Source organism: Mus musculus, chromosome 16, assembly GCF_000001635.26.
Source record: "Mus musculus strain C57BL/6J chromosome 16, GRCm38.p6 C57BL/6J".
NCBI classification, from domain to species: Eukaryota; Metazoa; Chordata; class Mammalia; order Rodentia; family Muridae; genus Mus; species Mus musculus.
In genome coordinates, this window is record NC_000082.6 from 94,358,561 (window position 1) to 94,382,812 (window position 24,252).

Consider the following 24,252-nt stretch of genomic DNA (forward strand, 5'->3'; position numbering starts at 1 on the left):
AGGAATCAGATATTCAGTGTTATGGCTCTGCTGTGGAAAATCTGCCATCTTCAACACAGTGGCTTCATTCCTAGTCTAGAGGAAATAAATTACTTTATTTATTTATTTTTGAGACAGTGTTTCACTATGTAGCCTTGGCTGGCCTAGAAACTTATGGACTGGGTTGGCCTTATTTTATTTTATTTATTTATTTTCATTTAATTCATTTCAATTTTATTTTTTATTTAGAATGGTAACCTTGGTATTCACATCAGAATGCGCAGCAGGGATCCAGGAATATCTTGCTAGGATGTAACAAAGCTAAAAATCCCGCCAGAACCAAACACTGGCCACAGCTTAGCCAGCGTCCAGGTGGGAGACACAATGACTGGAAACTGGCTTCACTCGATACACTGGCCTAGCTCCAGGCTCTTCATGGATTCCTCCAGCTTCAGCACTCCACTTTGCTGGTGCAGGCGGTACCTCTCAGCCATGGACTGAAGCATCCATTTAGCCCGAACCTTGTTGTTTTGAGAGCCGCAAATGAAGACCTCGATAAGTTCTTCGGGAGATTCCAGGTTCTTCAGCTCAAACATGGCCTGGCTCACCTGCTTGATGTGAGACAATCGAGATCCCTGTGGGCCAAACAGATATTTCAGCACCAGCGACTGGACCTGGAATACTTCTGGATCTTTCAGGTCTTCAGGAACTTTCACCCACGGGGGGGGGGGGGGGGGGGGGATGTCTTTACGGGTCACGAGGGTTACCATCATAATTCCTGCCAAGGAACCAGACTTCAGGGAAGACGAGATCAAGCTTATCCACCACGGCCTATTTTTTTTATTTTTTTGCACGGAGGATTGAACTCAGGGCCTTGTGATTAGTGGATAAACAGAGAACCACTGAGATATAACTCCACATTTTTTTTAAACTGATGAATTGTAAATTGTGCTCTAGTATAATATTTTAGTAAACTGGAGCAGCCCTCAAAAACATCAGTCTTGGGGAGGGGTGGGTATGGGGGACTTTTGGGATAGCATTGGAAATGTAAATGAGGAAAATACCTAATAAAAAATTAAAAAAAAAATCAGTCTTTAATTGCTGGGGTTTATAAATGTTGTGATCTGAGTTCCTTTTTCTGACAGTGTGATAAAATGCAAAAGCAGTTTAAAGGGGAAAGGAAAGTCTTAGCTACAGTTAAGTCAAGGTGGCTGGAGCTGGGGGCAGCTTGCTTCACCGCAGTCACAATCAGAGAGCAATGAATGCTGGTTGCTGCTCAGCACCCATCTCCTTAGAGAGCCCAGGCCCCTAGCCAGGGAATGGCAGTGCCCACAATGGACAAGTCTTTTCATCTCATCACTAATGCAATCAAGATAATCAACGAGGTCCGCCCCGAGGCTCATGTTCCAGGCTATTCTAGATTCTATCAGAGTGAATACTGACCACCAGTTACCATATCAAAAGAAGGGGGTGGGTACTTAAAGGATGTGATTGAATATTAGCATGAAGAAGTCAGCCTGGATTATACAGGGAGGCCAAACTCTAATCACAAGTGTCCCTGGGAGGAGAAAGGCCAGGGACAGTTTGACACACGTGCTGCCAGAACGAGAACAATGAGGCCCCTGAGGCAGCCACAGAAATCCAGCCACCAGAAGGGGTGTGTGACATTATGGAGATGCCAGAGGCCTCTTGACCCCAGCATCAATCTTGGGTTCTGAGACTTTGTGGAGGGAAGGAGCCTGAGAGAGTGGGCTTGAAGTGTCTATGTGGGAGACTTGACCACAGGTGGTCCGTGGGCAGTGAGCACTAAACTTGTGTCCTTAGAGAAAAGTGCAGAGGTGGACAAATGGGCCCTACGGGTGTGGAAAAGGCAGAGAGGCAGGGAGAAGGAACACCATGCACTGAAAACGTTCATCGTCTTATGGTCTCAGATAAAGCGAGCACCCAAGGGTGGGATGGGGGAGGTCCCACATCAAATGATTCTAAAATCTTTGCCATGAAGGGACAGTAGGAAATCAAAACATAGTCAGAAATAGGGGAAAAAAATGGAACACCTTGACACGACATCTATTTCATATCTGAGGACCAGGGTACCCTTTCTGAAACCCCTGTACAGATGTGGGTGTTGCCTAGAACCTTGGGAAGCTCAGTCTTATGACAAACAGTAGCATCTTACAAATACACTCTTGATCCTGCGATCACCCCAGTCATCGGCACAGCTGTTGCTCTATCAGCTGTTCCCTTCCGTCTTCCTCAGCATGCGTCGCTAGCCCATATCCCCAGGGCCGTAGGCCCACTCAGCTTCATGTCTTAGAAGGAAGAAGGCCTGATTTTAGTTTGAACTTTGAAAATCTTTTGGAACTCTGGCTGTGTCCGTCACGAGGTGGACACAGTCATTTCATCACTGACAGGTGTCTATGTCCTTCACATAATGCTGAGTGTCTGAGTCTCTTTAAGGATGTGCCAACTCTTGGAACGTTGACAGAACATCTAGAAGGGTTGGCATGGGAGACCAATGTCACAGGGAGAGGAAGGGCCCCCTAGGACAGCTGTGACAGCTGATGTGGGCTGACTCATAGCTATGCAGGCCCATGTAAACAAGATTTCTGACACAGGTGGACGACTTTGTCACAAGTGACAACTTTGGAGGACTATGACATGGTTAACGTAGCATCTGAATAAGGCTTTGTAAGGCTTTGGCTAGTGCTGTCCAGCTCTGACCATGAGCTGTCACCGTGGCCCATAAAGCAAAGTTTGTGAACACTACATTTGCAGATTCAAGACAAAAATGGAATGATTTGATGGTAACTTCCCTATTATCATGCTTATGTGTAAATCCTGGTCTATGCATACACTTGTTCCTGAACTATTTCTGCAAGGCCACTGCTCTGAATCCCTGACTCTCCTGGTCCCCAAATGTATTTACATTACATTGTCAGTGCTTACAACTTTGTGTGCTACTAAGGTACTGAGGTCCTTGGTCATGGGCCACATAGATAATGTGGATTCATCTGTTCCTCTCATCCATGGGCATCAATCAGATTTGCTAACTGTCTCAGAACTATTCTTAAAAACACAGAGCAAAATAAACTTCTGTCATGTCGAGCCATTGAAATTCTGCTATCTTACAGTGAGGCAATTTTACATCTAGACTTTTTTTTTTTTTTTTTGGTTTTTGAGACAGGGTTTCTCTGTGTAGCCCTGGCTGTCCTGGAACTCACTTTGTAGACCAGGCTGGCCTTGAACTCAGAAATCAGCCTGCCTCTACCTCCCACATCTAGACTTTTAATCTCAATCTTCCTACAACTTTAACTATTAGAGTAATATGCTTATAATTGACATTTTCTGTTTGGAGTACTTTATGCTATTATTTAGGCTGAATGCAAAATGCTGTTTCTTTCAAACAGCTCTCTCTCTCTCTCTCTCTCTCTCTCTCTCTCTCTCTCTCTCTCTCCCTCTCTCTCTCTCTCTCATTTAACCTAGGTTGATCTCAAACTATGTAGTCGAACATGACCTTGACCTTGGGATCTTCCTGCCTCTACCTCCGCAGTGCTGGGATTATATACATGTTCTCCCACATCTGGCTTTCAAACACTTTTCTTGAATTCTGACATGCAGCAGGGATATGCATCGCACGCACAGCTGACACTCAATCTTCACAAATAAAAATGTTTCAGCTGAAGGTCCAGCTTCTGTCTGACAAGAGTGTGTAGGCGGCTCATTGGAACTCTTGGAGTGGGCAGCAAAGGGAGCAATGCAGCAGGAAGACAAGCCAGCGCAGGCCTGGTGACAGCATAGGTACCATGGCAACGGTGACTCAGTCCCACAGACCTTCAGAGAAGCTGCTGGAACGCAAGAGAACTGTCCCCTGGGGGATGGGGGGGGGGAGGAGGAAGGGGAGGAGGGAGGAGGGGCAGAGAGGGTATATATCTACTGGTAGTTGCTTATTTGGGGCGTTAGGTAGATCTGTAGTGGCTAACTCATTCCTTCTAGAATGAACTACAAATGGCTCCTGTATGGATCTGTTTTAAGGCTTGCACATAACCCTTTGGGGCATCAGTACCTAGGGTACGAGGGTGAAACAGTGTGTGAAGTGGCGAGGAGAGGTGCTGCATTAGAATATATGCTCAGACAGGCTCACTGCATGCTGATAGCCAGGCACACTGCATTGCTGATAGACTGTGTTCTATTCCAGTCTCATCCCTTCCGCCAGATCTATGGTCTGCAGATTAGATCACAGAGGGTCTATGAGACCAAACTAATTTTCAAAATAATAGTAATATATTAGTATTTTATGCTCGTTCTCTAAGTTTCTCAATGTGTGTTAATGTACAGACTGACTGAAGTCGTGGGCACAAGCCTGAGCTTCTTCCATAATCCAGGCATTAAAGATATCTGCAAAATTTGAAGATGATTCTATTTGTGACACAAGTTTTATGCTTGAAAATATAAGTATTTTTCCTAAAAGTAATTTGTCTTAAATTTCATTGTTCTTGACTAGGCTTTTTACTGTATCAATCTTTTGGGTTAAATTGTATAACATAGTTTTTGTGTGTGTGCCCATGTATGTGTTGCATGCACACGTTTGTATATTTATGGGTATAGATGTGTGGATATGCATGGGGCCAAACACAAGTGGTAAAAAGGGGATGATTGGCAAAATTAACCTTATAACCAAGAGACTGGCTTATTTTTTGGTGTGTGCATGAGTACCCTGGCCACTACATGTGTGTGAAAGTCAGAAGACAACTTGAGGGATCAGACTCAGGTTGCTAGGTTTGACGGCAATTATCCTCACTTGCCAAACCATCTCACTGTCCCATGACCATTATTCACAAACATAATATATAAATCACACAAGCTCTTTAAAAGCTTTGTACAAAATATTTGAAGGTCCTGAGATTATTTAAGGTGAAGAGAAGCCTAAATTTATTATAACCCTCGAAAGACATATAGCTCATAACATGAAAAGCCCTGGTCGTAGACAACCCCTTAGGAGGCATAAAGACGATGTGTTTGAGACAGAATGAAAATCTCATTTTGAGGTTAATGTGCAGGGGAGTCCTAGTTTTTTTTTTTTTAATTAGGTATTTTCTTCATTTACATTTCCAGTGCTATCCCAAAAGTCCCCCATACCCTCCCACCCCACTCCCCTACCCGCCCACTCCCACTTCTTGGCCCTGGTGTTCCCCTATACTGAGGCATATAAAGTTTGCAAGACCAATGGGCCTCTCTTTCCAATGATGGATGACTAAGCCATCTTCTGATACATATGCAGCTAGAGACATGAGCTCCGGGGGGTACTGGTTAGTTCATATTGTTGTTCCGCCTAAGGGTTGCAGATCCCTTTAGCTCCTTGGGTACTTGAGTCCTAGGTTTTACTCCAAGCCATTTGAAAACTTTGCAGGCCCATCACTGTCCCTGAGAGGACAAGGGAACACTGTGAACTGAGTGGCAGCTCTGACCACATCCTGCTCTTTTGTAAGCAGCAGCCACAGTCTTGCTGGATCACTGGCTCAGCTAAGGACAAGCAGACAAGGCAGTCACTTTCAACTCTGTCTGCATGTTAGAAGACTTGGGAGACATCCGTTCTTGGTTGCTTTATGTTAGGCTGGGGAGATTAGCTGGTAAAGTATATACTGTAGGGGCATGAAGACCCGAGTTTGGATCTCTGCACCCACACAAAAGTCATAATGGGGTAGGAGGCAGAGACAGGTAGGGCCCTGGAAACTTGTGGGCCAGCCTGGCCTACATGGTGAAGTGAGGCCAATGGGAAACCCTGTCTCAAACAAAGGGCACTGAAGAGAGACAACCGAAGTTGTTCTCTGACCTCTATGTACACTGTGCATGTATGCATTCATACACCCATGAACACATGCATGTGTGCACATATAGATCTACTCAAGGTTGACTATAGTATAATGTGGTATTTTATTTATTGTCAATTAAAAACTCAGTTGAAAATATTTACAATACCAATTGAACTTAATCTAAGGAATCAACTGTCATGTTTTTACATGTCAATATTGGGTATTAAAAGGACAATCAATATAATTATGCTCAAAATTATTCAGCCCACAACTGTAAATGACTGGTTTTAGGATGTTTATACACAGCTCAGTTTTAGGTATTGAGTTCTTTGGCTCCTAGGAAAAACATTTTGTTTACTTCACTAATGGGGACATCTCTCAATGCTGGGATGGCATCCTCTTGGTAGTTTTTCCTCTGTTGGTTTTTAGCATAGTTATCTGCAAGAGAAGAAGAAAAGCTCTGTGGTTGGTTGAGACCTATCACACTGCTCAGCAGGCTGATGTGCAGATGATGGCAATCACCGCGAGCTATTATTAGCTATTTACCTCATGCTGTAACAAAGTCCCTAACAAATGCAACTTAAGGCTTAGTTGTACGGAGACAGTTCACCATGGAGGGGAAGGTATGTCAGTAGGAGCAGGAGGTGACGGACCACGTGTGTCTACCATTTGTCCGTCAGGAGGCAGACGGGGATAAATGCTTATATTCAGGTTATTTTCTCCTTTTTATTCAGACCTAGAGCCCATGTACATACCACATTTAAGGTATCTTCCCACTTCAATAAACTGACTCTAGATAAACCTCATAGAATGCTCAGTATTGGTTTCCCTGGTGACTCTAAATTCCTTCAAGTTGCCAATTGAGATTAATCATCATGCCATGTTGAATGTATCAGATGACTTTCTCCCAACGTGTTTCTTAGGCCTATTTCTGATTGCTTTTCTGATAAAAGTACTAATATCTCTTTCCTCTATGCCTCATAATTTTATTTCATATAAACGTACCTGTGATCGTATGAATGGAGTCAAGTGGAGAGGTACTCATCATGTTGATTCCAAATAAGAGCACATAACCAATTACAACTGTGATAAGGAGGTAGACGGGCAATGCAACCGCCCAGTATCTGCACAAGAGAATTCATGCATGTCAACAAACATGCATGAATGAGTCATAATTCCCAAGAGTCAGTCACAAAACACACTTTAACAATCTAGAGTATTATTAAAGTAGCTGATGTATGCATGTAACAGATAGTGCTATAAGGGGCCAATGAACAGCTGCAGACACCTGTCTCAGCCAAGCCATCCCAACCCTAGAATTTTATTCTGCCCAAACATGCCCTTTCAATATCTGAGCTGTTTCTTCTGGTATTTACATCCTCATTTCCATATAACGTGCCTACATTATATCTTGATTTTCATCAGCTTTAGGCATTTTCTCTAGATGCTCTAAAATGAAAATAAGGTGTTTACTTCTTCCTCACACTTTCTGCACATGCTTCACTTTATTATGACAGCAGTTAAAAACAACTGGTTATGCTAACATTTGCAGCTGAGAACCTTAGTGTATTATGTTTTCTTATCTGTTTTTCTGAAATTATACATTTCTGTCTACTGTTTCCCCAGTATCTATCAAAACTCCAGAATCAAATTCTTATATGTCTCTGTTTTCCTCTCCATACAGTGACGTCCACTAAGTGCTCTATCTTGCCAGGTTTTGTTAAATCATTTCCTCCCTACCGTTTTCCTTTGCTACAATTTCCACTTTTTTGCACCATTATTCATTTCTCTGTTTTCCATCTTTGCTTTCTGTTCCACTGTCTCAACAGTCAACTTTCTAGATAACATTTTAATTACCATGCTTATAACTTTTCAATGGTAATTTAAAAAAATCCCTTGGGCAGCATACCATTCAGGATTCTTTCTCATCTCAGATGATTAAACCTTTTCCCCGTTCTGTTAGATGGCATTATCTCCATTTCTTTTAAGTATCTTCTATTTTGTATTTAAGGACAGACTTTTCTTTTAGTGCCTGGTGTTTATGATGGCGTATTATATTTAAGATCCAAGTGATAAGTTGATAGGAAGTAAGGTATGTGATGTACATGGGCAGAGATGGCAGAAAGGTTAGATTATAGATGCTGCCTTTTACCCTGGTCAGCTTCCTCAGAAAGGTGCCTCCCACCTTTCTCTGGGAGAGGATAAAGCCTGGTAAGGGAAGGTGCTGGGGAGGAAGCCTTATTCGGCCAAGCAGATGCTTGTTAATTGTCCCCTGTGCTTCATTTCTACAGTTAACCCTTGTAACTTCCAGACTAGACTCTGCCCAGCACTTTCCACAGGATGGAACTATTTTTTTGAAGGGGCGGGCAGGATAAATCTCCAGGTTTAAGATATGGAAGGGGAGTCAGCAGGTCTAACGCATTTTAAACAAAATTCCTATCCAATGCAGAATTACCATTACCAAGAGACACTGCTGCTCCTGAGGTCTGGGTCCTTTTTGGAATTCCAGGGCACAAATGTTCTTGTTGGGTTCCCTCGTCTACCACATGGAAAAACCAGACTCTTCTATCTTGAAGCATGTCCTAAAATTTTGTTAATATCTTACCTACTATCCCATTTTGTATGCTTATACCTTTAAAAGATTTTCCGGCAACAGTATAATTTTAGCATGATTTTAGGAGGAAACGGAGATAAATGTTTGCCCCACCACCTTTAATTAGTGATATATTAATAACCTTTAGGGTATGGCTGTTGGGGTGTGGCTCACTAGTTAAAGCACTTGCCACTCAAGTGTGTGGACCTGGGTCTGGATTCTCAGACCCAGTTATGTGCTGAGCTTATGTGGCAGGCCAGCTGTAAGTTTGGTACTCAGAGGCAGACACAGGGAATTCTGGAACAAGTCGGCTAGTCAGACTAGCTGTACTATAGAGCTCTGGGCTCAATGTCACCCTCAAGAAAGACTCCTGACATCAACTTTGAGGCACTACATGCACGTGCAAATATGTTCACCTACACATACAACGTGGGCACGCACATGTGAATACCCCCACTACCCTCCCCCAGTACAAAAATAAAAGCAACATTCAATTTCAACACAGATACTCATGGATTTTAAAAGCCATAAGGATTTAAGGCTTGGGTTTTAGAGAAGAGTATTACCCTGCAAAACAATATCAGTTTTACCTCCCCATTGAAGAAATATTAAACTTACTTTTGAGGCCAGTAAGTTAAGCCTAAGGAGTTTAACCAAGATTCGGGAACGAAAGCCCACACAAGATAAAGTACTGCAGGGTAGAGGGTAAGGGGAGAGAGAAGACATGTTAGTGAGGCATGGTCTAGTCTGTAAGGTTCATATACAATAAAGATGCTCCCCAAAGGCCTGCCTCACTCTCTCAAAATTCAGGATCTGTAGCTCCTTATTTGTACCAGTCTTAGAATACTTACCATAATTACCATATTAACACGTTTTTAGTGTCTTAGCTTTTATACTGTACTTTAAAAAGTCTAAGGCTACCACCCAGCACTCCCAGAGACTAAACCACCAACAGAGAGTTTACATGGAGGGATCCATGGGTCCAGATAAGTATCCTGCAGAGATTGGCCTTATCCGACATGATTAGGAGGGAAGGTCCTTGGTCCTGTGGAGGCTTGATGCCCCAGCATAGGGGGATGCTAGAGTGGTGAGGCAGGAGTGGGTGAGTGGGTGGGGGAGCACCCTCATAGAGGCAAAGGGGAGGGGAGAGAGGAGGGATGGGATGGGGGATTTGTGGAGGGGTAACGGGGAAGGGGGATATCATTTGAATTGTAAGCAAATTTAATGATAATTTAAAAAAAGTCTATGGACATATTTCTTAGGAACTTATTGCTAGAATTTGCTCCTGCATTTTACATGCTCATTGTTTCTCCATAGGGAAGAAGTAATTACTTAAGAAGTAGTTGCTTAAAGGGAACTTGTCACCTCTGGTTCTGACTGTCTATGTACAATCTTCTTTCTACCAATACCCAGTCTTGTAGGCTCCTTTTCTGCTGTCTCCGTGTTTTAACAATAGATTCTAAACTTCTCCACATGGACTAACTCGTTTAATCCTCAAAACAGTCCTGAGACGCACATGTATATTTTTATACACAAGAAAGGACTCATTTGTACAAAGGAAGTGGTGGAGACAGGTTTCAGGCTACATCAGCAGTGGTGGGTTTTGTCTTAAGAATGAAGTGTTACAGAGCTTTGTATGCCAAGACTGGAATACAGTAACTCCTGAAGAGATGGTTTGTGCTTTCTGTAAGCTTCTGGTGCCGAACAAAGATGCTTACAGAGATCTTTTCCTTTCTGCATGGTAAGTTGTAGTATTAAAAGATAGCACACAGCAGCACAGCACATGAGGAGGGCTCTTCCTGCTCCTTAATCTCCTCCACCCTATCCCTGTTTTGCTTCCTGGATATGTTTTACTTATCTGTCGTCTCCAAGTATGCAGAAAGCTCAAATGAAGGCAGACAAGGTTTGGTTATTTTACCTTTCCCTGGCCTCTAACACTGTCTGATACATAGTAAGTGCTCAGTAAATTCTTCAATTAGGTTTTGGTTTATCTAACATGCTTGTAGATTCCAATCCTTAAAATCCTCTTTGAATAGTAATTTATAGAAATAAAGGGCAGCTAATGTTTATTAAGCAGCTTCTTTGCATAAATTACCCAAGTTAATACAAGAGTCAAAGGACTTCAGTAGAGTGAAGTCTGCCAGTATACCTGTTCTAATTCCAGTCCTGTTGCTATTTGGCTTTGATCAAGTTACTTAAATTCAGTATTCCCATCTTTAAACTGAGGAAGCAAGGCAGCACCTACTTCACAGGTTCACTTCATGCAAAACACAAAGCTCTCAGGCCAAACAATGATTCCACGAAAGAGCCAGTAACTGTAGCTTCTTCATCCCACTACACTACAGCTAAGCTAGTACTTTTCACTTAAGAATTGGGAAGGATACCTCCACATAGACATTCTGATTTCTATCAAGGACCAGGTTGGATTGTGGGCATTCAATTTTCTACCACTTGATTGCCTCATATCTTCCAAACTATTTGAAGAGGGACTTTGGTTCTGTTTGTTGAGTTGGTCATATTAAGTTTGTTTTTGTTCTTTGTTTTTGTTTTGTTTTGTTTTGTAAGCCTCAGTGGCCTCATCTACAAAATGGAACATTGTGGGCATTAATGCAGATCCCAGACGTTAAGGGTACATTCTTACACCTGACTTCTCTGGCCCATTATCTTCACTCTTCAGCTACAGCATGCTATCCTGGAGCTATAAGCATCTCACTTCCAAACCTTCACAGGCCTTCACTCAGAGACTCTATCCATGGTCCTTCCTGACTTATTCTGATAGAACTGCCAGGGAGTGGCCTGGAGGTAGCTAACCCCAATTTCTAAACCTTCCAAGGCTCTTCCAGGGCACTCATCATGCTCTCTGAACTGTGGGTTTACTATGCTTCTCCACATGACTATGACCTCAAGGATTGGGGCCAGGTTTTATTCACATTAGCATCAAGCCTAGTGCTAAATAAATATTGGAGAGTTCATCTAGAACTGCATACATAAACTGAGCAAACAAACGGTACCCCTTTTAGGACTCGTGAAGAGACACAGGTAGAAAGAATCAACAGTTCATGTGTGTACGTTCTAAGGACAAACACATTATTTCCTGGTTCTCAATACCATTAAGGGCCTTGGCCATCCATCATTCCAGTACTTACTGAAGCCAAATTGTGAGCTTAGGAAAAGAACAAAGCCATAAATCGCTCTTTCTGGCAATGGCGACGGTGAATTTTCCACCATCTTCCCTGTGGCTTTAGACAATCTGTGGAAAAGGAACACAATCGTCGTCAGACATCTCCCCCCGCCCCCCTTCACCAATGGTCTGTTACATAATCTCATCGCTTGCTGCGGACACAGCCACTGCGGATGTTCGCGCGCGCGCGCCACTGCAGCTGAGGGGGCGGCGGGAGCGCGCGCTGCGGGGAAAATGCGCACCTCGGACCCTCTGAGGCGAGGAAGGGGCCCGGGCTGGACAGAGGCCCCGAGTCCTGCCCTCTCATGATGGGCCCTGTCCCAGCCTTCGTGAGGCTCAGAGGAAACAGGAGGCCCGGGACCTTGAGTCCTGCGAGCACCGACGCCCACCCGTCCCCACCCTTCAGCCCCACTCAGTCCAATGCGCAGGCGCGGCTCAGCTACCCCCGCAGCGTGGGCGGAAATTAAAAAAAAAAAAAAACCTGAGGAAAAGCAGAGGCTGGCAGGCGCCCCCGCCGCTTGGCGCAGGCGCACCGCGACCGCAGCGAGGGGGCTAGCACGGTCTCACCACCCACCCCACCGAGCTGAGGGGGCGACGCGGCGACTGCGCATGCGCACCCTAAGCCACGTGACCCGCCCGCCTCAGGAGCCGCGGAGCGTTCGCTCTGCGGGTCTGGTTGACGTGGAGGGCCGGAGGCGTCGGCAGCCCGCGTCTGAGGCTCGCGGGCTGCGGGCCCGGGTGAGTGCAGACCCTGCGCGCGGCGGGGCTCACGGAAGCGTCTGCGCGTCCCGCCGCAGCCGAGATGCCCGGGCATCGGGGCGCTCCACACCTCCCTCCGTGGGTGTGTGGTGAGTGTGGGTGTGCGCGTCGCCGCGCGTCTCGCCGAGCGCCCGCGCGCTGAGGGGGTGTGGCCGCCCTTGCCCTTGTGGGTGTGTTCCCTTTGTCCAGTGACCCTCGGGCGTCCTTAACGGTAGAAGGGGGGTCTTTTGTGTGCGCGTCGCCTGGCGTGCGGGTGACATCCCGGGTCAGGTACCCGTTCCCGCGTTCCGAGCGCTCGGGGACGCGCCTCTGGGTCTGCGGCTGGCCCGCTTTGTTCCTACGCTCTCCCTTCCCTACGACGGCGTGGGCGTCCTTCTCATCCTCTGAGGATGGTGGTTCCCCTCCCACCTTTGTCACTGCCTTCCCTGTGGTGTGCGCGCCCCCTCCTCAGCACCCGCGCGCGCCCGCCCACCCGCCGCTGCGGCAGGCTGCAGTGGCAGGCGCGCGCGTGCGTCCTCGAGGGTCCCCAAAGGTGCGCTGTGTAGGGGCCCTGTGGCGTGCGCGGGGTTGGAATTGCGGTGACGCGCGTGCGCGCTGCCCCTGGTCTGTGTGTGCGCGCCTCTCCCCCCCACCCCCACCCCCGTTTCTGGGAGGACCCGGGAGGGACGCAGAGCTGCCCCCCACCCCACCTCCCCACCTGCAGCCTTTTCCTACGCCTGCGCAGGGCTGCTGCTCCGCAGTGCTGGCGACGTCACTGAGGCCTGGGCTGCCATCTCCTATTGGGGAGGGGACAGACTAGGGGGGTGGGGGGACAAAGGACCAAAATGAAGCCGAGGGTGTGTCGGTACCACTGCACGGTACCTTTCTCAGAAGCTTGTAGTTTCCAGACGTCCTTCAGTTTGCAAATTCTTTCCACCGTTTGTGCTTGTGCCTCTCACCAGGCGATGGCTAACACTGGGTATTGCAGGGTGTTTATAGCAGCCTTTTAAAGCTCTGGACTCTGGCGAGGGATCAAGGGAACAGGGTTGAAATCATACAGGTTTTACTGCTCTCTCCGGGGCAGTTTTCTCACAACCACAGCTCTAGTTAGAACACGTTCTTTCAAGAAATGTGTATTTTATTTTAAGAAAAATGGGTTTGTTATACGGTAAAACTCTCCTAGGGATTCAATTGCCACTACTGTGCTTGTCAGGGGTTTGTGCTTTGCGCTCAAGGGCTGCGGATTGTCTTTCTCTCCTGCTCGGTTTTCTTATTGTTGCTTAATTTTCCTTTTTTCTCTTTTAATTTCTGGAATACTTAGAGATTAAACACAGGTAGATCTAACCAAATCAGGCCATTTTGTTTGTTATATATTTATTTTTTTGCCAAATTTACTTCAGATTCTCCAAAACAAACAAAAACAAAAACAAACAAAAAAAAGCTTAAACATTTTTGGAGATGCTGAGAGTTTGAGCCCCTCCTTACCTAGAGATAGCCACTGTGTTCAGGTTTGTGTGTATCATTTCCATGCATAACTTATAATTTGGTAATGGTGAATATATAAACAATACATAGTATTTGTTTTTAACCAAAGTGATATAAAATTGTGACTTTTTGCAACTTGCTTTTTCACTCAGCATCACGTTTTGAGATTTATATATGAATAAATCGAATAATTGTACTTTCTTTGAATTATTATAAATGTTGGTATAGCACTGCATTGTACTCATTTTGATGGACTTTGGAATTGTTTATAGTCTTTACTCTTTAAAACGGTCCTGCAATAAATATCTCTGTACCTGTTTGCTGTGCACACTTTTGGAGTTTCTCTAGGACATACCCTTAAGCATAATTTTGCTGGGTAGTAGAATATATACATCTTCCACTTAACCAGATATGATAGAAACGTTCAAAGTGGTTGTACCAGTTTTAATGGTCACTGATATGGAGAACACCCATTTCCTCACATGCTTGCTAACAAACTTTTTTTTCCTCTTTTTACTGACCATCTTATTTATGACTTTAGCTTTCTGCTAAATTTGCTTAAAAGACTGCCTTTTGTCTAGCCATGTGACAGCAAATGGGTTAAACTCTCACAGCTGGTTGGTTCGGTCTTTAATGATTTTGGTCCTCATAACATTCATTGAAATGAACAGTTATGTTATCTAATGTTGCTTTGGCTGATGTAAAGATAAGATTTCATGGTATGTTATATGTACCTCCCACACAGCAAGTGAACTGATAGAATTAAAAACACTTTAAAGGTATGATGTTTTTCTTTAAATCCTTTCCTCTTTGATGTAGTACTTGATATATTCAGAATACATGTAACTTATTTATTGACAAACTGTGAAGTAAAACAAATGAACACTTACAAGTCTACCAGTGGGACCAAGAATCAACCTAACCAGTATTGAATATTTCACTTTCAGAGGTGATTATCCTGAATTCATGTTATTCTTGTATTTTAAACATTTTTATCAGATTTTTGTGTATCATTTAGCACTGAATTGTGTGTATAGCTTCTGTGTTTGAGTAAAGCACATTATTCTGGGTATAGTCTTCTGAAACTTACTTTCACTAAATGCTGTGTTTCTAAGTAACTAATACTCCGTAGAGATGTAAGCCATTAATTCTTTACTGCTTGTGTAACGATGGATGAATATAATGCGGTTTACTTCTGTTTCTGTTGGTGGGCATTTTGACTGTTCTGTTTTCCCATAGAAATGTAACCAGCACACCCACTTGGAAGAACTATGGTATAGCTGCAAGTAGGAAAGCAAAAGAATAGTTTAAAATGCTGGAAAGGCCTCTTTTAATTCTAGCACTTCCTCTGTCCACTTATATAGAAAGTGGTATAATTTGTTTTTTTCTGTTAATTTTTAGTGTTTCTAATTACTTTTATTCAACTCAATTGTGTGATAAAACTAGCTATAATACCTACAAAGGTTTGACACCTATTTACTTGTGTGGGTATATGTGCCATGGCACATGCAGGGAGCCTGGAGGACACATGTGGATTGGGGATTGGGCTCTGGTTGTCAGGTTTGGTGGCAAGCACTCCTACCCACTGAGCCAACCTGCTGGCCTAGTTATGTATTTGGAAAAACCATAGTTTTACTTTAAAATGTCCTTTTGATACTCTAGAAATTTATCCTTTGCAATGCTGAACTCTTTCAGATATCGTTAGTAGCTCGAGGGAATTACATAAGTTTCAAAAGCATCTTTAGTGCTTTGTGAATAGATTGGAGTACCCAGCATCATGAGTTATTTAGTAGGAGTGGAACTGCTGGTTTTTAGGGGTATGAATGTTCAACTTTATAAAATGATTTCAAACTGGATCTGAAGTGTTAGTACCAGCTTGTGTTTTTACTTAATAGTTTTGTCAGTTTCTATACTTTGATCAGCGTTATATGAGAGTTTTAGGCAACCTGCAGCCTGTTAAACACTTGTTATCTTAGATCTCTTTGTATTTGCCAGTAGTGCAACATGGTGCATCATTGTGGTTAAAATTTGCATTTATTAATGAGATTGAGACTCTTCACATAGCGTCAGGTGTTTCCCTTGTGTGGAAAACATGGCCCTGTTTTTTCACCTACTTTTAAAGAATACTGAATTGTCTTTTTAAGCTGACAAACTGGGAGCACTTTTTATTAAATGTGCATTGAAAAAACTCAGAGCATGTGACACAAGTTTTCAACCACTAAACTACATTGTACAGCCCAATTCTTAATTTTAATATCCAATGAAAATGTCCCCTGCTTTGGACATACTAAGATGTCCACTGTGTTTCTTTTTAGACATTTTTTAAATGATGCATTTCTCACTTAAATTCATAATCCACCTGTAATCAGTTTTTGTGTATGCTGTGAGCTAGTGACTCATTCATCTTGTCACCTTCTCTGTTGTATATATTGAATTTGACTTCTGTTTACCAGAGTTGTAGCATCTCACTTGCCTGCTGAGTGTTTCTGTGTATGGATCTGTTTCTGGCTTGTCTTTTTGTCACCTCATCTTTATCTGTTGGTACCTATTCTTTCTTAGTTATTACCACTGTAGCTTTACCTGAAATCTGGTGTGTTTGTTTTGGTTTGGTTTTTGGACATAGAGAGGGTCATGTTGTGAAGCACAGTATTTGTTAAATGGTGCCGTGATTCAACCCAGGCAGGGCCTTGAGCGTGCTACTCAGTTACTGTACCACTGAGCTGCATTCTTAGCTGCATTCTTAGCCCTTCAGTAATCTGCCCAGGAAACTCTTGAGTCTCACCTGTTCCTGGACCTTTGACCTTTAAGAATCAGTCTTGAAAAACCCTTTGGGGCTTAAGTGAAGTCAATCCAACCAGTTTTGTGGAGAATTGAAATTGGTTGCTGTTATAAATAATACTTTTTTTCTGCTTTGTATTTTATTTCTCATATTTTGAACTCCATTCTTTTTTTTTTTTTTTGTCATTTGTAATGTTAATGTTTAGGGTTTTTTTTTTCCTTTTCAATTTATTGTGTGTGTTTTCATGTTCTGGCATACTTTTAAATGTGTGTTCAGTTGAAGTGGTTATGGTTGTTCATTAGAAGTGATTATAGTAGTGCACATACTCATTTCCAATTTCAAAGAAATGGATGAACTGTTAACAGTAGCATTTGTGGAAGGTTTTATAGATAACTTGTCACGTTAGGGGAGGCTTTCCATTTTGTCACATGCTTTTCTATATCTTCTGAGATTCTGTTTCATCTTTTCCCCAGTCCATCAAATGAAATTAATTACAAATTACATTTAAAAAAAAATTATATGTATGGTTGTATTACTTACATATGTCTTGTGTACCACTTTTATGCCTGGTGCCCACAAAAGCCAGAAGTGGACATTGGAGTATAGCCAGTTGTGAACCACCTTGTGGCTGCTGGGAATTGAACTCAGGACCTCTGGAAGAGCAGTAAGTGCTCTTAACTGCTGAGCCATCTCTCCAGTCCCAAATTCAGATTTTAATTACATTTTTACTTTATTTTTTCTGGAGATAGATCCAAATTGGCCTTAATAGGTTATCTTTTTAATGGTACTACTGTTTGATCATTATTTGTTTTGTTTTGTTTGAGATAGTATTTCTTTGTGTAGCTTGGTTGTCCTAGAACTAGCTTGGTAGACCAGGCTGGCCTCAAACTCAAAGAGTTCTACCTGCCTCTGCCTCCCAAGTGCTGGGTTTAAAGGCGTGTATCACCACCACCTGGCTTGATCATGTCTTATCCAAGATTTTGTACCTTATAAACAGACCCTTCCCTTCTTTCCACTTTTGACACAGGATCTCACTCTCTATCCCTGGATGGCTTGGAACTTTTGATACAGGTCAGGCTGGCATCAAACTCACAGAGATCCACTTGCCTCTGTTTTTGAGTGCTAGGAGCAAAAATGTTCCCTGCTCCTCCCCAACAAGGCTTCTTATTTTTCTGTTTTGACTGATTGATTTTGGTATTAAGGTTACAATAATCTACCAAATGAATTACTGAGTAGTTAGTTTGGATTAGAGTTTCTTAAAATTTTGGTGGATCTTACATACAAAATGACTTGGATATATAGTCTTTTTGTACGTGCACATTTGGCAGCAGTTGAACTGAAATAGAATTGTTCTGTTTTCTTTTTATTTTCAGTTCTCTTTTGGTAGTTTCAGAAATTTGTTTATTCATCAAAAATTTAAATTTATTAGTATCAAATTCATGCCATTTTAATGACATAAATTTTTTTGTTTTGCATGCTCAGCTTTTATTTTCTCTCTCCTTGTTTTGAATACTATTTATACTGCCCCTTTTTGTTTGTGACACTGGGGCTCATTCTGAAGCCTGGACTGGCCTGGAACTCATAATCCAAGCCAGCTTCAAATGCAGGGTAATCCTGCTGTCTCAGCTTCCTGGGTGCTGAGACTACAGGCCTGTGGCCCTTTTTTTCTTGTTTAGTCTTGTCAGAAGTTTATCTGTTTTATAAGTATTGGCATAGGAGTAATTTTATCTTTTTTTTAAAATTTCATTGTTGTTAAATACACAGCTTTTTTATTTCATTGTTTTGATTTTTTTAAGGTTTATTTATTTATTATATGCAAGCACGCTGTAGCTATCTTCAGACACACCAGAAGAGGGCATCAGATCTCATTAGTGGTGGTTGTGAGCCACCATGTAGTTGCTGGGATTTGAGCTCAGGACCTCTGGAAGAGCAGCCATCTCTCCAGCCCTTGTTTTGATTTGTTAACCAATGCGGTCAGAATGTGGTCTGCATTCCATTTTGCCTGTATGAAAACAGGTTTTACCCATGTTTTATGGCATTGTTCATATAAAATTTAATAGTTGCTCATGATTAATAATTTTAATGTTTTGTGTGTATGTATGAAGTCTATGTGTTTGGTAATTGTTATATATCTGTTAGATAAAGAATAGAAATTGTATGATTCAGTCTTTATTGTTTTTGGTTTTTTGGTTTTTTTGTTTTTTTGTTTTTTTCATCCTACTTACTCAAGACTTCTCATGCCTCTTCAGTGGGCCAGACTAGAGTCAAGTTGAACAGGGTCGACTTGACCTGCGCATTTGACCAAGCTGATTGTTACGTGGCTGAGGATCAGTGGATAGTAGTTAGGAGTCTGAGAATACTGTTAGCTCAGGACTTGTTAACAGTTCCAGCAGTTTCTCTTGTTGTGTATGTTGAGACTCCTTTATTAGATGTATGCAAGCTTAACATTGATTTCTTAGTGAATTGGACCTATGCCCTATTGTCGTCTATCCTAAACTGTCTAAAAGTCTCTCATTTGGTAGAAATTACCCAGAATATTGTTTGTTTGTTTGTTTTTAAACTTTGGCTGTTTTAGTTTCTTTAAAATTTAGGTGTTTCTTATAGATATTTTTGGATTTTCTTCCTTGGCCCATCAGACAATATGCCTTTTAATTGTTAAGTTTAGAAATTCCTGTTTAATTCAAATATCTTGATTGATGGTCAACATATTTTTTTTCTAAAATCATTTTTATTTTACCCTTGAATTTAAGAAGTCATTTTGATATAGTTCAAGGCTCTTAAAATATCTTTTTGTTAGTATAGCAAAGATATGAAGTCTTTTGCCAGTCTTATTTATTTATTTAAGAAAATATTGTTTTACTTTAGCTATATTTGATTGTCTGTCTTTGGGAGTGTCTCATTTTACTCCTAAGTTTAAATGTACTACTTGTATTACTCAAGGTTCTCTAAAGGGCCAGGAAAGCAGATACACACACACACACACACACACACACACACAAGAGATTGGGGAGAAGGGTGTGTGTGTCAGGCTATATGGTACAGGTAGCCAACTATAGCTGCCTCCCAGTTGAAAGGCCCAGAGTGTAGTTGTTCAGTCCACATTCAGTGCTGGAAGTTTACTCTCTCCCTAGAGTAGGAGTTCTGAAGGATTCCTAGAAACCTGCTGCTCTTCAGTCGGCATTGGAATCCCAAGGGTGTAGGTTCTAAAATCAGCAACGGAATGCCTCAGTAACAGGTCAGATGAGCTTGCCAGCTAGAGTGAGAGCAAGCAGGCAAAAAGCACAGGCTTCTTTCTATCTTCCATTTCCTGAGGTGCCATTAGAAGGTGTGGCCCGGATTTAGGCTTGGTCTTCCCACCTCAGTTGATTCAGTCATAAAATCTCTCACAACTATGCCCAGATGCTTGGGTTTAATTAATTCCAGATATAGTCAAGTTTACAACCAACATTACCCACCACTATTTTTAAAAAATATTTATTTAAAAGCTGTTTTTTACATGTATATGTTTGTGAGAATATGTGCCATGTGAATACAGGCTCCTCTGTAGGCTGGAACAGGGCATTAGAATCTCTACAGCTGCTCTCCATTCAGCTGATGTGGATGCTGGGAACTGAACGCAGGTCCTCTTGAAAATGAGCTGCTCTTAACTGCTAAGCTGTCTTTCTATCTCCTGCTTTTTTTTAATATAAAATTTTGATACATGGTCTTTCTTCAGTCTGAAATTTGCCTTTCATTCAATCTAGAAGATTGTAAATCCTGTGTTATTTAAATAACGTCTGATTTTTATCTGTTTTTATGAAGTTTTAACTGGATGTGTATTCATCTCTTTCTGGGTTACTTTTCCTCTTTCAGATTTCTTATGTCTTGGTTTCATCTCGATGCTAGATAGTTTTAATGAGTTTATCATTTAGTTAACCAGTTTTCTCTTTGTGCTAGTCTTTTCAATTTGTACTTTTTTTTTTTTTTAGCTTTTAACACCTACCTACCTATCAATCATATTATTTATCTGTATTTGTATTTGTTGAGGCAAGGTCTTTCTCTGTAGCTCAAGTTAACCTTGCATTTGTACATTTTTCCACCTCTCCTGAGTTGTTGAAATTACAGGCATGTACCACCATTCCTGGCTTGTTTTTAAAAGTTCTATGTGGGTCTCTTTCCATCATAGTTAGTCATGTTTGTGTTCATTTTTAAATCTGTAGCTGTTCTGTTTCTGTATTTGGACATCTCAGAGTCTGAAATTTGGGGTGGGGGTTTCTAACATAACTTTTTTTCTTTTATTGTCTCTGTCATGATGGGGTGTTACATTCTTGTTTGATGATGATTGGTTATGGACTATTTGATTCATCTTTGTGAGAATTTGAGTCTAAAATAGGGAGTATTTTTCTTTCTGAAGCATTGTATCAGTTGTGGCTAGAGTTGGAGATGAACTGGAACCATTCTCAAGTTACACTTGGGCTTCTGGCCCAGGAGTTTACCACCCTGCTCCATTGTGGTTTTTGGTAGCACTACCTCTAACTTTTAGAAGTCAGTTTAGTTTCTAGCTTAGGTTTGTTGCTTTTGGAGAGAGAGAGGGTAGCTTTAAGTGTTTTCTTCTTTGAATGGACAAAACATTTTTAATTTTTTTTTAAAACCTGTAATCTGCCAGACTCGAGGGTACACACATTTAATTTCAGAATTTGAAAGGCAGAGATAGGTGGATATCTATGAGTACAACAGCATCCTTGTCTGGTTTACATAGTGAGTTCCAAGCTAGCTAGGGCTGCAATAGTGAGACTGTGTCTTAAAACCTGTGCTCTACCCCCCACTACCCTGCATTGCTCGAGTTCTTCAGTATCTAGTAAGCACTTTGTTTTAATATGTAACTGTGGTAGTTTTAGTTTGTATTAGAAAAAAAATGTCATTAGATATTTCTTACTAAATTTTTTTACATTAAAACAAGTTTAAAATTAAGGTATAGGTTAATTTATTCTAAAGGAAAATATTAAGTAGCTACACATGTTGAGTTTGTTAGAGTTTGTATCACCTAGACCCAGAGTGCTGTAACAGATAAATAGACAGAGATGATCAAATAGTGTGAAAACTTCTGTCAGTGGTTTGGGCACGGTGCTCTAAGCTGACAGAGCTGCAGACATAAACTCAGTGCATTGGGATGACCAGGAATTGCTTCCTGAACTGAGCAGAGCTGGTGATCATTATGTGCTTGCAGAGTAAGGCTGCTAGGGAATGACCAATAGCCAGATGTGACTGAGTCTAGGCCATGTGTTGTGTAGTGGTGAGACAGAAGCAGCAGTGATATTGTAACAGGCCTTATGTGCATGTTGTTGGGAGAGAGTGCTATTTTAATGCCAAAGAGAGGCTGTTGAGTGGATTTAGTCAGTGAGATAATAGACTGAGTTTCAGAGGATGCTGAGTGAAGGCAAGCCACCACTTAGGAGACTGCTTGTTGTATTCCATTAGTTCATGAGAGAAAAGATGAAGGCATGACTAAGGCATTGGCATTAGACATGAAGTGTCTGTGTGGTTTATCCACACGGTTTTTGTTTTTTAGGGAAGTAGTGACGTAGGTAAATTGGATGGAAATGTTAAGGAAAGTAGGAAGTCAGTGTTGATCTGCATTTTTGGTTTCTTCACTTTTTTTTAGTTTGGATAACCATTTGGCTTTTAGAGCAATAGTTGATAAATAGTATACAGAAAGAAAGGTCTTGGCTTCTTTTGACAGTTTTGAGGAAAAAAATGTTTTTGAGCTAAGTGAATATGAGGGGCTCTGAGACATTTTGGTTACGATCTAATAGCAATTGACATGGAAGTTCTAGAAGTTGAGAGATGTGGCCCATCCTGGAGAGATTTGGGAATCTTCAGCATTTGGGGATTTGGAATCCAATGTTTTGTATGGTAGTACCACCTGAGTTAATTTAAATGGTACACAGATAAATACCTGGAGGATTTTAATAGTGATTCAATGTGCATGAAAAACTTGTATAACAAACCTGTGATATGGCCATTATTATTTAGGCTAAGTAAACATAAGAGGGAAATATTAAGTAAAAATTCATGCAATAAATGGAAACAGCAAAAATCATGGTGAAGCTGTGCAAATGATGAAAGTTCAGAAAGTGTTGCTGTGAGCCATGGGTATGTGGGTAAGGACACTCAGAGAGAGTAAGAGTGAGAAGAAAGAGAGTTGACATTGGGTGGCGGGGAATGGACAAGAAGAGCCCATGAAGGAGACTGAGGAAGAGCAGCCAGACCAATAGGAGGAGAACCAGAAGATGGTCTTTGGAATCCATGTGAAGAGTCCTCAGAAGGAGGAAGTGGTCCACAGTGTCAAGTAAGTTGTAAGCTGAAAAGTCCTCTTTGGATTTAGCAATTAAGGTAGACTATTTAGCTGGCATCATCTAAAAATAGCAGATTTTTAAAATTTCAACCTCCAGTGCTAATAATAGCTGGTATTTATTGTATTTCTTAACATGCCTGGTACCGTGAAAGTACTTCACATGCACTAGCTGATTAGTCAGGAAGGGAGTATTGTTCCGTCTTGGTTTGTAAAGAAACTGAAGTGCAGAGAAGTAATTTGCCCTGGGTTATACACCTAGGCAATGGGAGCATCAGGGTTCCAGCCCAGTCACTGGCCCCAGAGTTCATGCTCTGAACCATTTTGCCACATTACCTCTGTGGTTAAACAAAATGGAACGTTAGAAGCTTGCACCAGCATTGGTATCACAGTACAGTTGTTGCTGTGTGTGGTGTCATGAGATCTGCTAGACTTGGATGACTAGCATCATATTAGAGGGACTTGAGTCTGCCACTTGCCACTTGTATTGTAATTTATACCATGATGGTGATTTTGTGGGCTATGACAGATCTTGTCTTTTTCTGTATTTATAGTTAAAAAAAAAGTGAACTTAAAAGTATATATGTATATATTGTACATATACTTATTTCTGAGGATAACATTTTCCATATTATGTTTCTTATTTTGGCTGCTGTTGTGTCTTTAATTTTTTCAGCTATTATGTAAATTTCTTATACTCTGGAACTGTTGTTCATGGAGAACATGCAAACTTCAGCTATTATTGATGACCATTTTTATTGTAGATGGTCATTAATAGTCTTATTAAAAGTAGTTTCCCTCAAAAGGTAGAAATGGAACCAAATTGTAGAAAGCCAAGAGAAGATGAAAATATAAGACTCAGTAGGAAAAGGAAGGAAAATCTTGGTTAGGTTGACAAGCAGGAGGTGATGGAAAAGTAGACAGCTGTAATGATTGTTGGTGTGGTCAGCTCTGAGTAAAGGATTTAAAAACAGTAGATATGGTGTGAGAAGTGACCCTCGGAAGAGGAGCCTAGAGAACTAGGCAGCGACATTTATGTTGGTTGAGAAGAGCATCATCGGCATAGGCCTTAATATGGCTGGGATGGTGGACTTGGAAGAGAGAAGGCTGATTGCCAGTGTTCTTAAATGTGAAGACAATCAAGAGCTGAGTAGGAGGCTGTGATAAGGAAAAGGAGGTGTGGTGAGAGAAGATCGGAAAGCCAGAGGCTTGGGTTTGAGTCTTTCCTTACTTGGTGACCTTGCAAATTCCTTTATTTTACCAAAATGGGTTTAAAATACATTTGTACAGGAGAGATGGTGGTGTGAGTCTACTGTGAACAGTTACTGTGAAGATTAGTGAGAAAATGCCTGTAGA

The 24,252-nt window shown here is 41.8% G+C and overlaps 2 protein-coding genes and 1 pseudogene across 43 annotated transcripts in view; 1 reads left to right on the plus strand and 2 right to left on the minus strand.

Annotated features, from left to right (window-relative positions):
- Gm15310 (predicted gene 15310) lies at positions 203–808 on the minus strand (annotated as a pseudogene).
- Pigp (phosphatidylinositol glycan anchor biosynthesis, class P) lies at positions 203–12,455 on the minus strand. 6 transcript variants are annotated; one of them, NM_019543.3, is made up of 5 exons: positions 12,335–12,455; positions 11,529–11,632; positions 9,001–9,073; positions 6,795–6,913; positions 5,892–6,227 (listed from the first exon to the last, which is right to left on the minus strand). In NM_019543.3, the coding sequence occupies exons 2-5, from the start codon at positions 11,608–11,610 to the stop codon at positions 6,103–6,105; spliced, it is 399 nt and encodes a 132-aa protein (NP_062416.1). In that variant the 5' UTR covers positions 11,611–11,632; positions 12,335–12,455; the 3' UTR covers positions 5,892–6,102. The 6 variants fall into 6 exon arrangements, with proteins under 6 accessions (NP_001153092.1, NP_062416.1, NP_001153089.1 ...); NM_001159617.1 differs by having other exon boundaries at positions 12,181–12,455; NM_001159616.1 differs by lacking the exon at positions 12,335–12,455 and adding an exon at positions 12,045–12,150.
- Ttc3 (tetratricopeptide repeat domain 3) overlaps positions 12,065–24,252 on the plus strand; it is a 98,598-nt gene continuing 86,410 nt past the window's right edge. For 7 of the 37 annotated variants that reach the window (XM_030249048.1, XM_030249057.1, XM_030249050.1 and 4 more), the window contains exon 1: positions 12,213–12,301. Coding sequence is in view for 4 of the 37 variants with exons in the window: in XM_006522985.1 (XP_006523048.1) it covers positions 12,366–12,411 (46 nt within the window). In the remaining 33 variants the exon portion in view is untranslated. Of the gene's footprint in view, positions 12,412–13,301; positions 22,894–24,252 lie in introns of those variants that run through there. The other 30 variants (XM_006522988.3, XM_006522989.4, XM_006522990.2 and 27 more) reach the window with 23 other exon arrangements.

Bases quoted from the DNA above. Each gene is read 5' to 3' on its own strand.
- Pigp (NM_001159617.1), bottom strand. From the start codon at position 12,377: ATGCCCGGGCATCTCGGCTGCGGCGGGACGCGCAGACGCTTCCGTGAG. The intron at 9,074-11,528 runs GTAAGTACTGGA...TCTACCCTGCAG, and splicing joins AAGCTCACAATTTGGCTTCA to TACTTTATCTTGTGTGGGCT. The intron at 6,914-9,000 runs GTAAGTTTAATA...TCTCTTGTGCAG, and splicing joins TTAACTTACTGGCCTCAAAA to ATACTGGGCGGTTGCATTGC.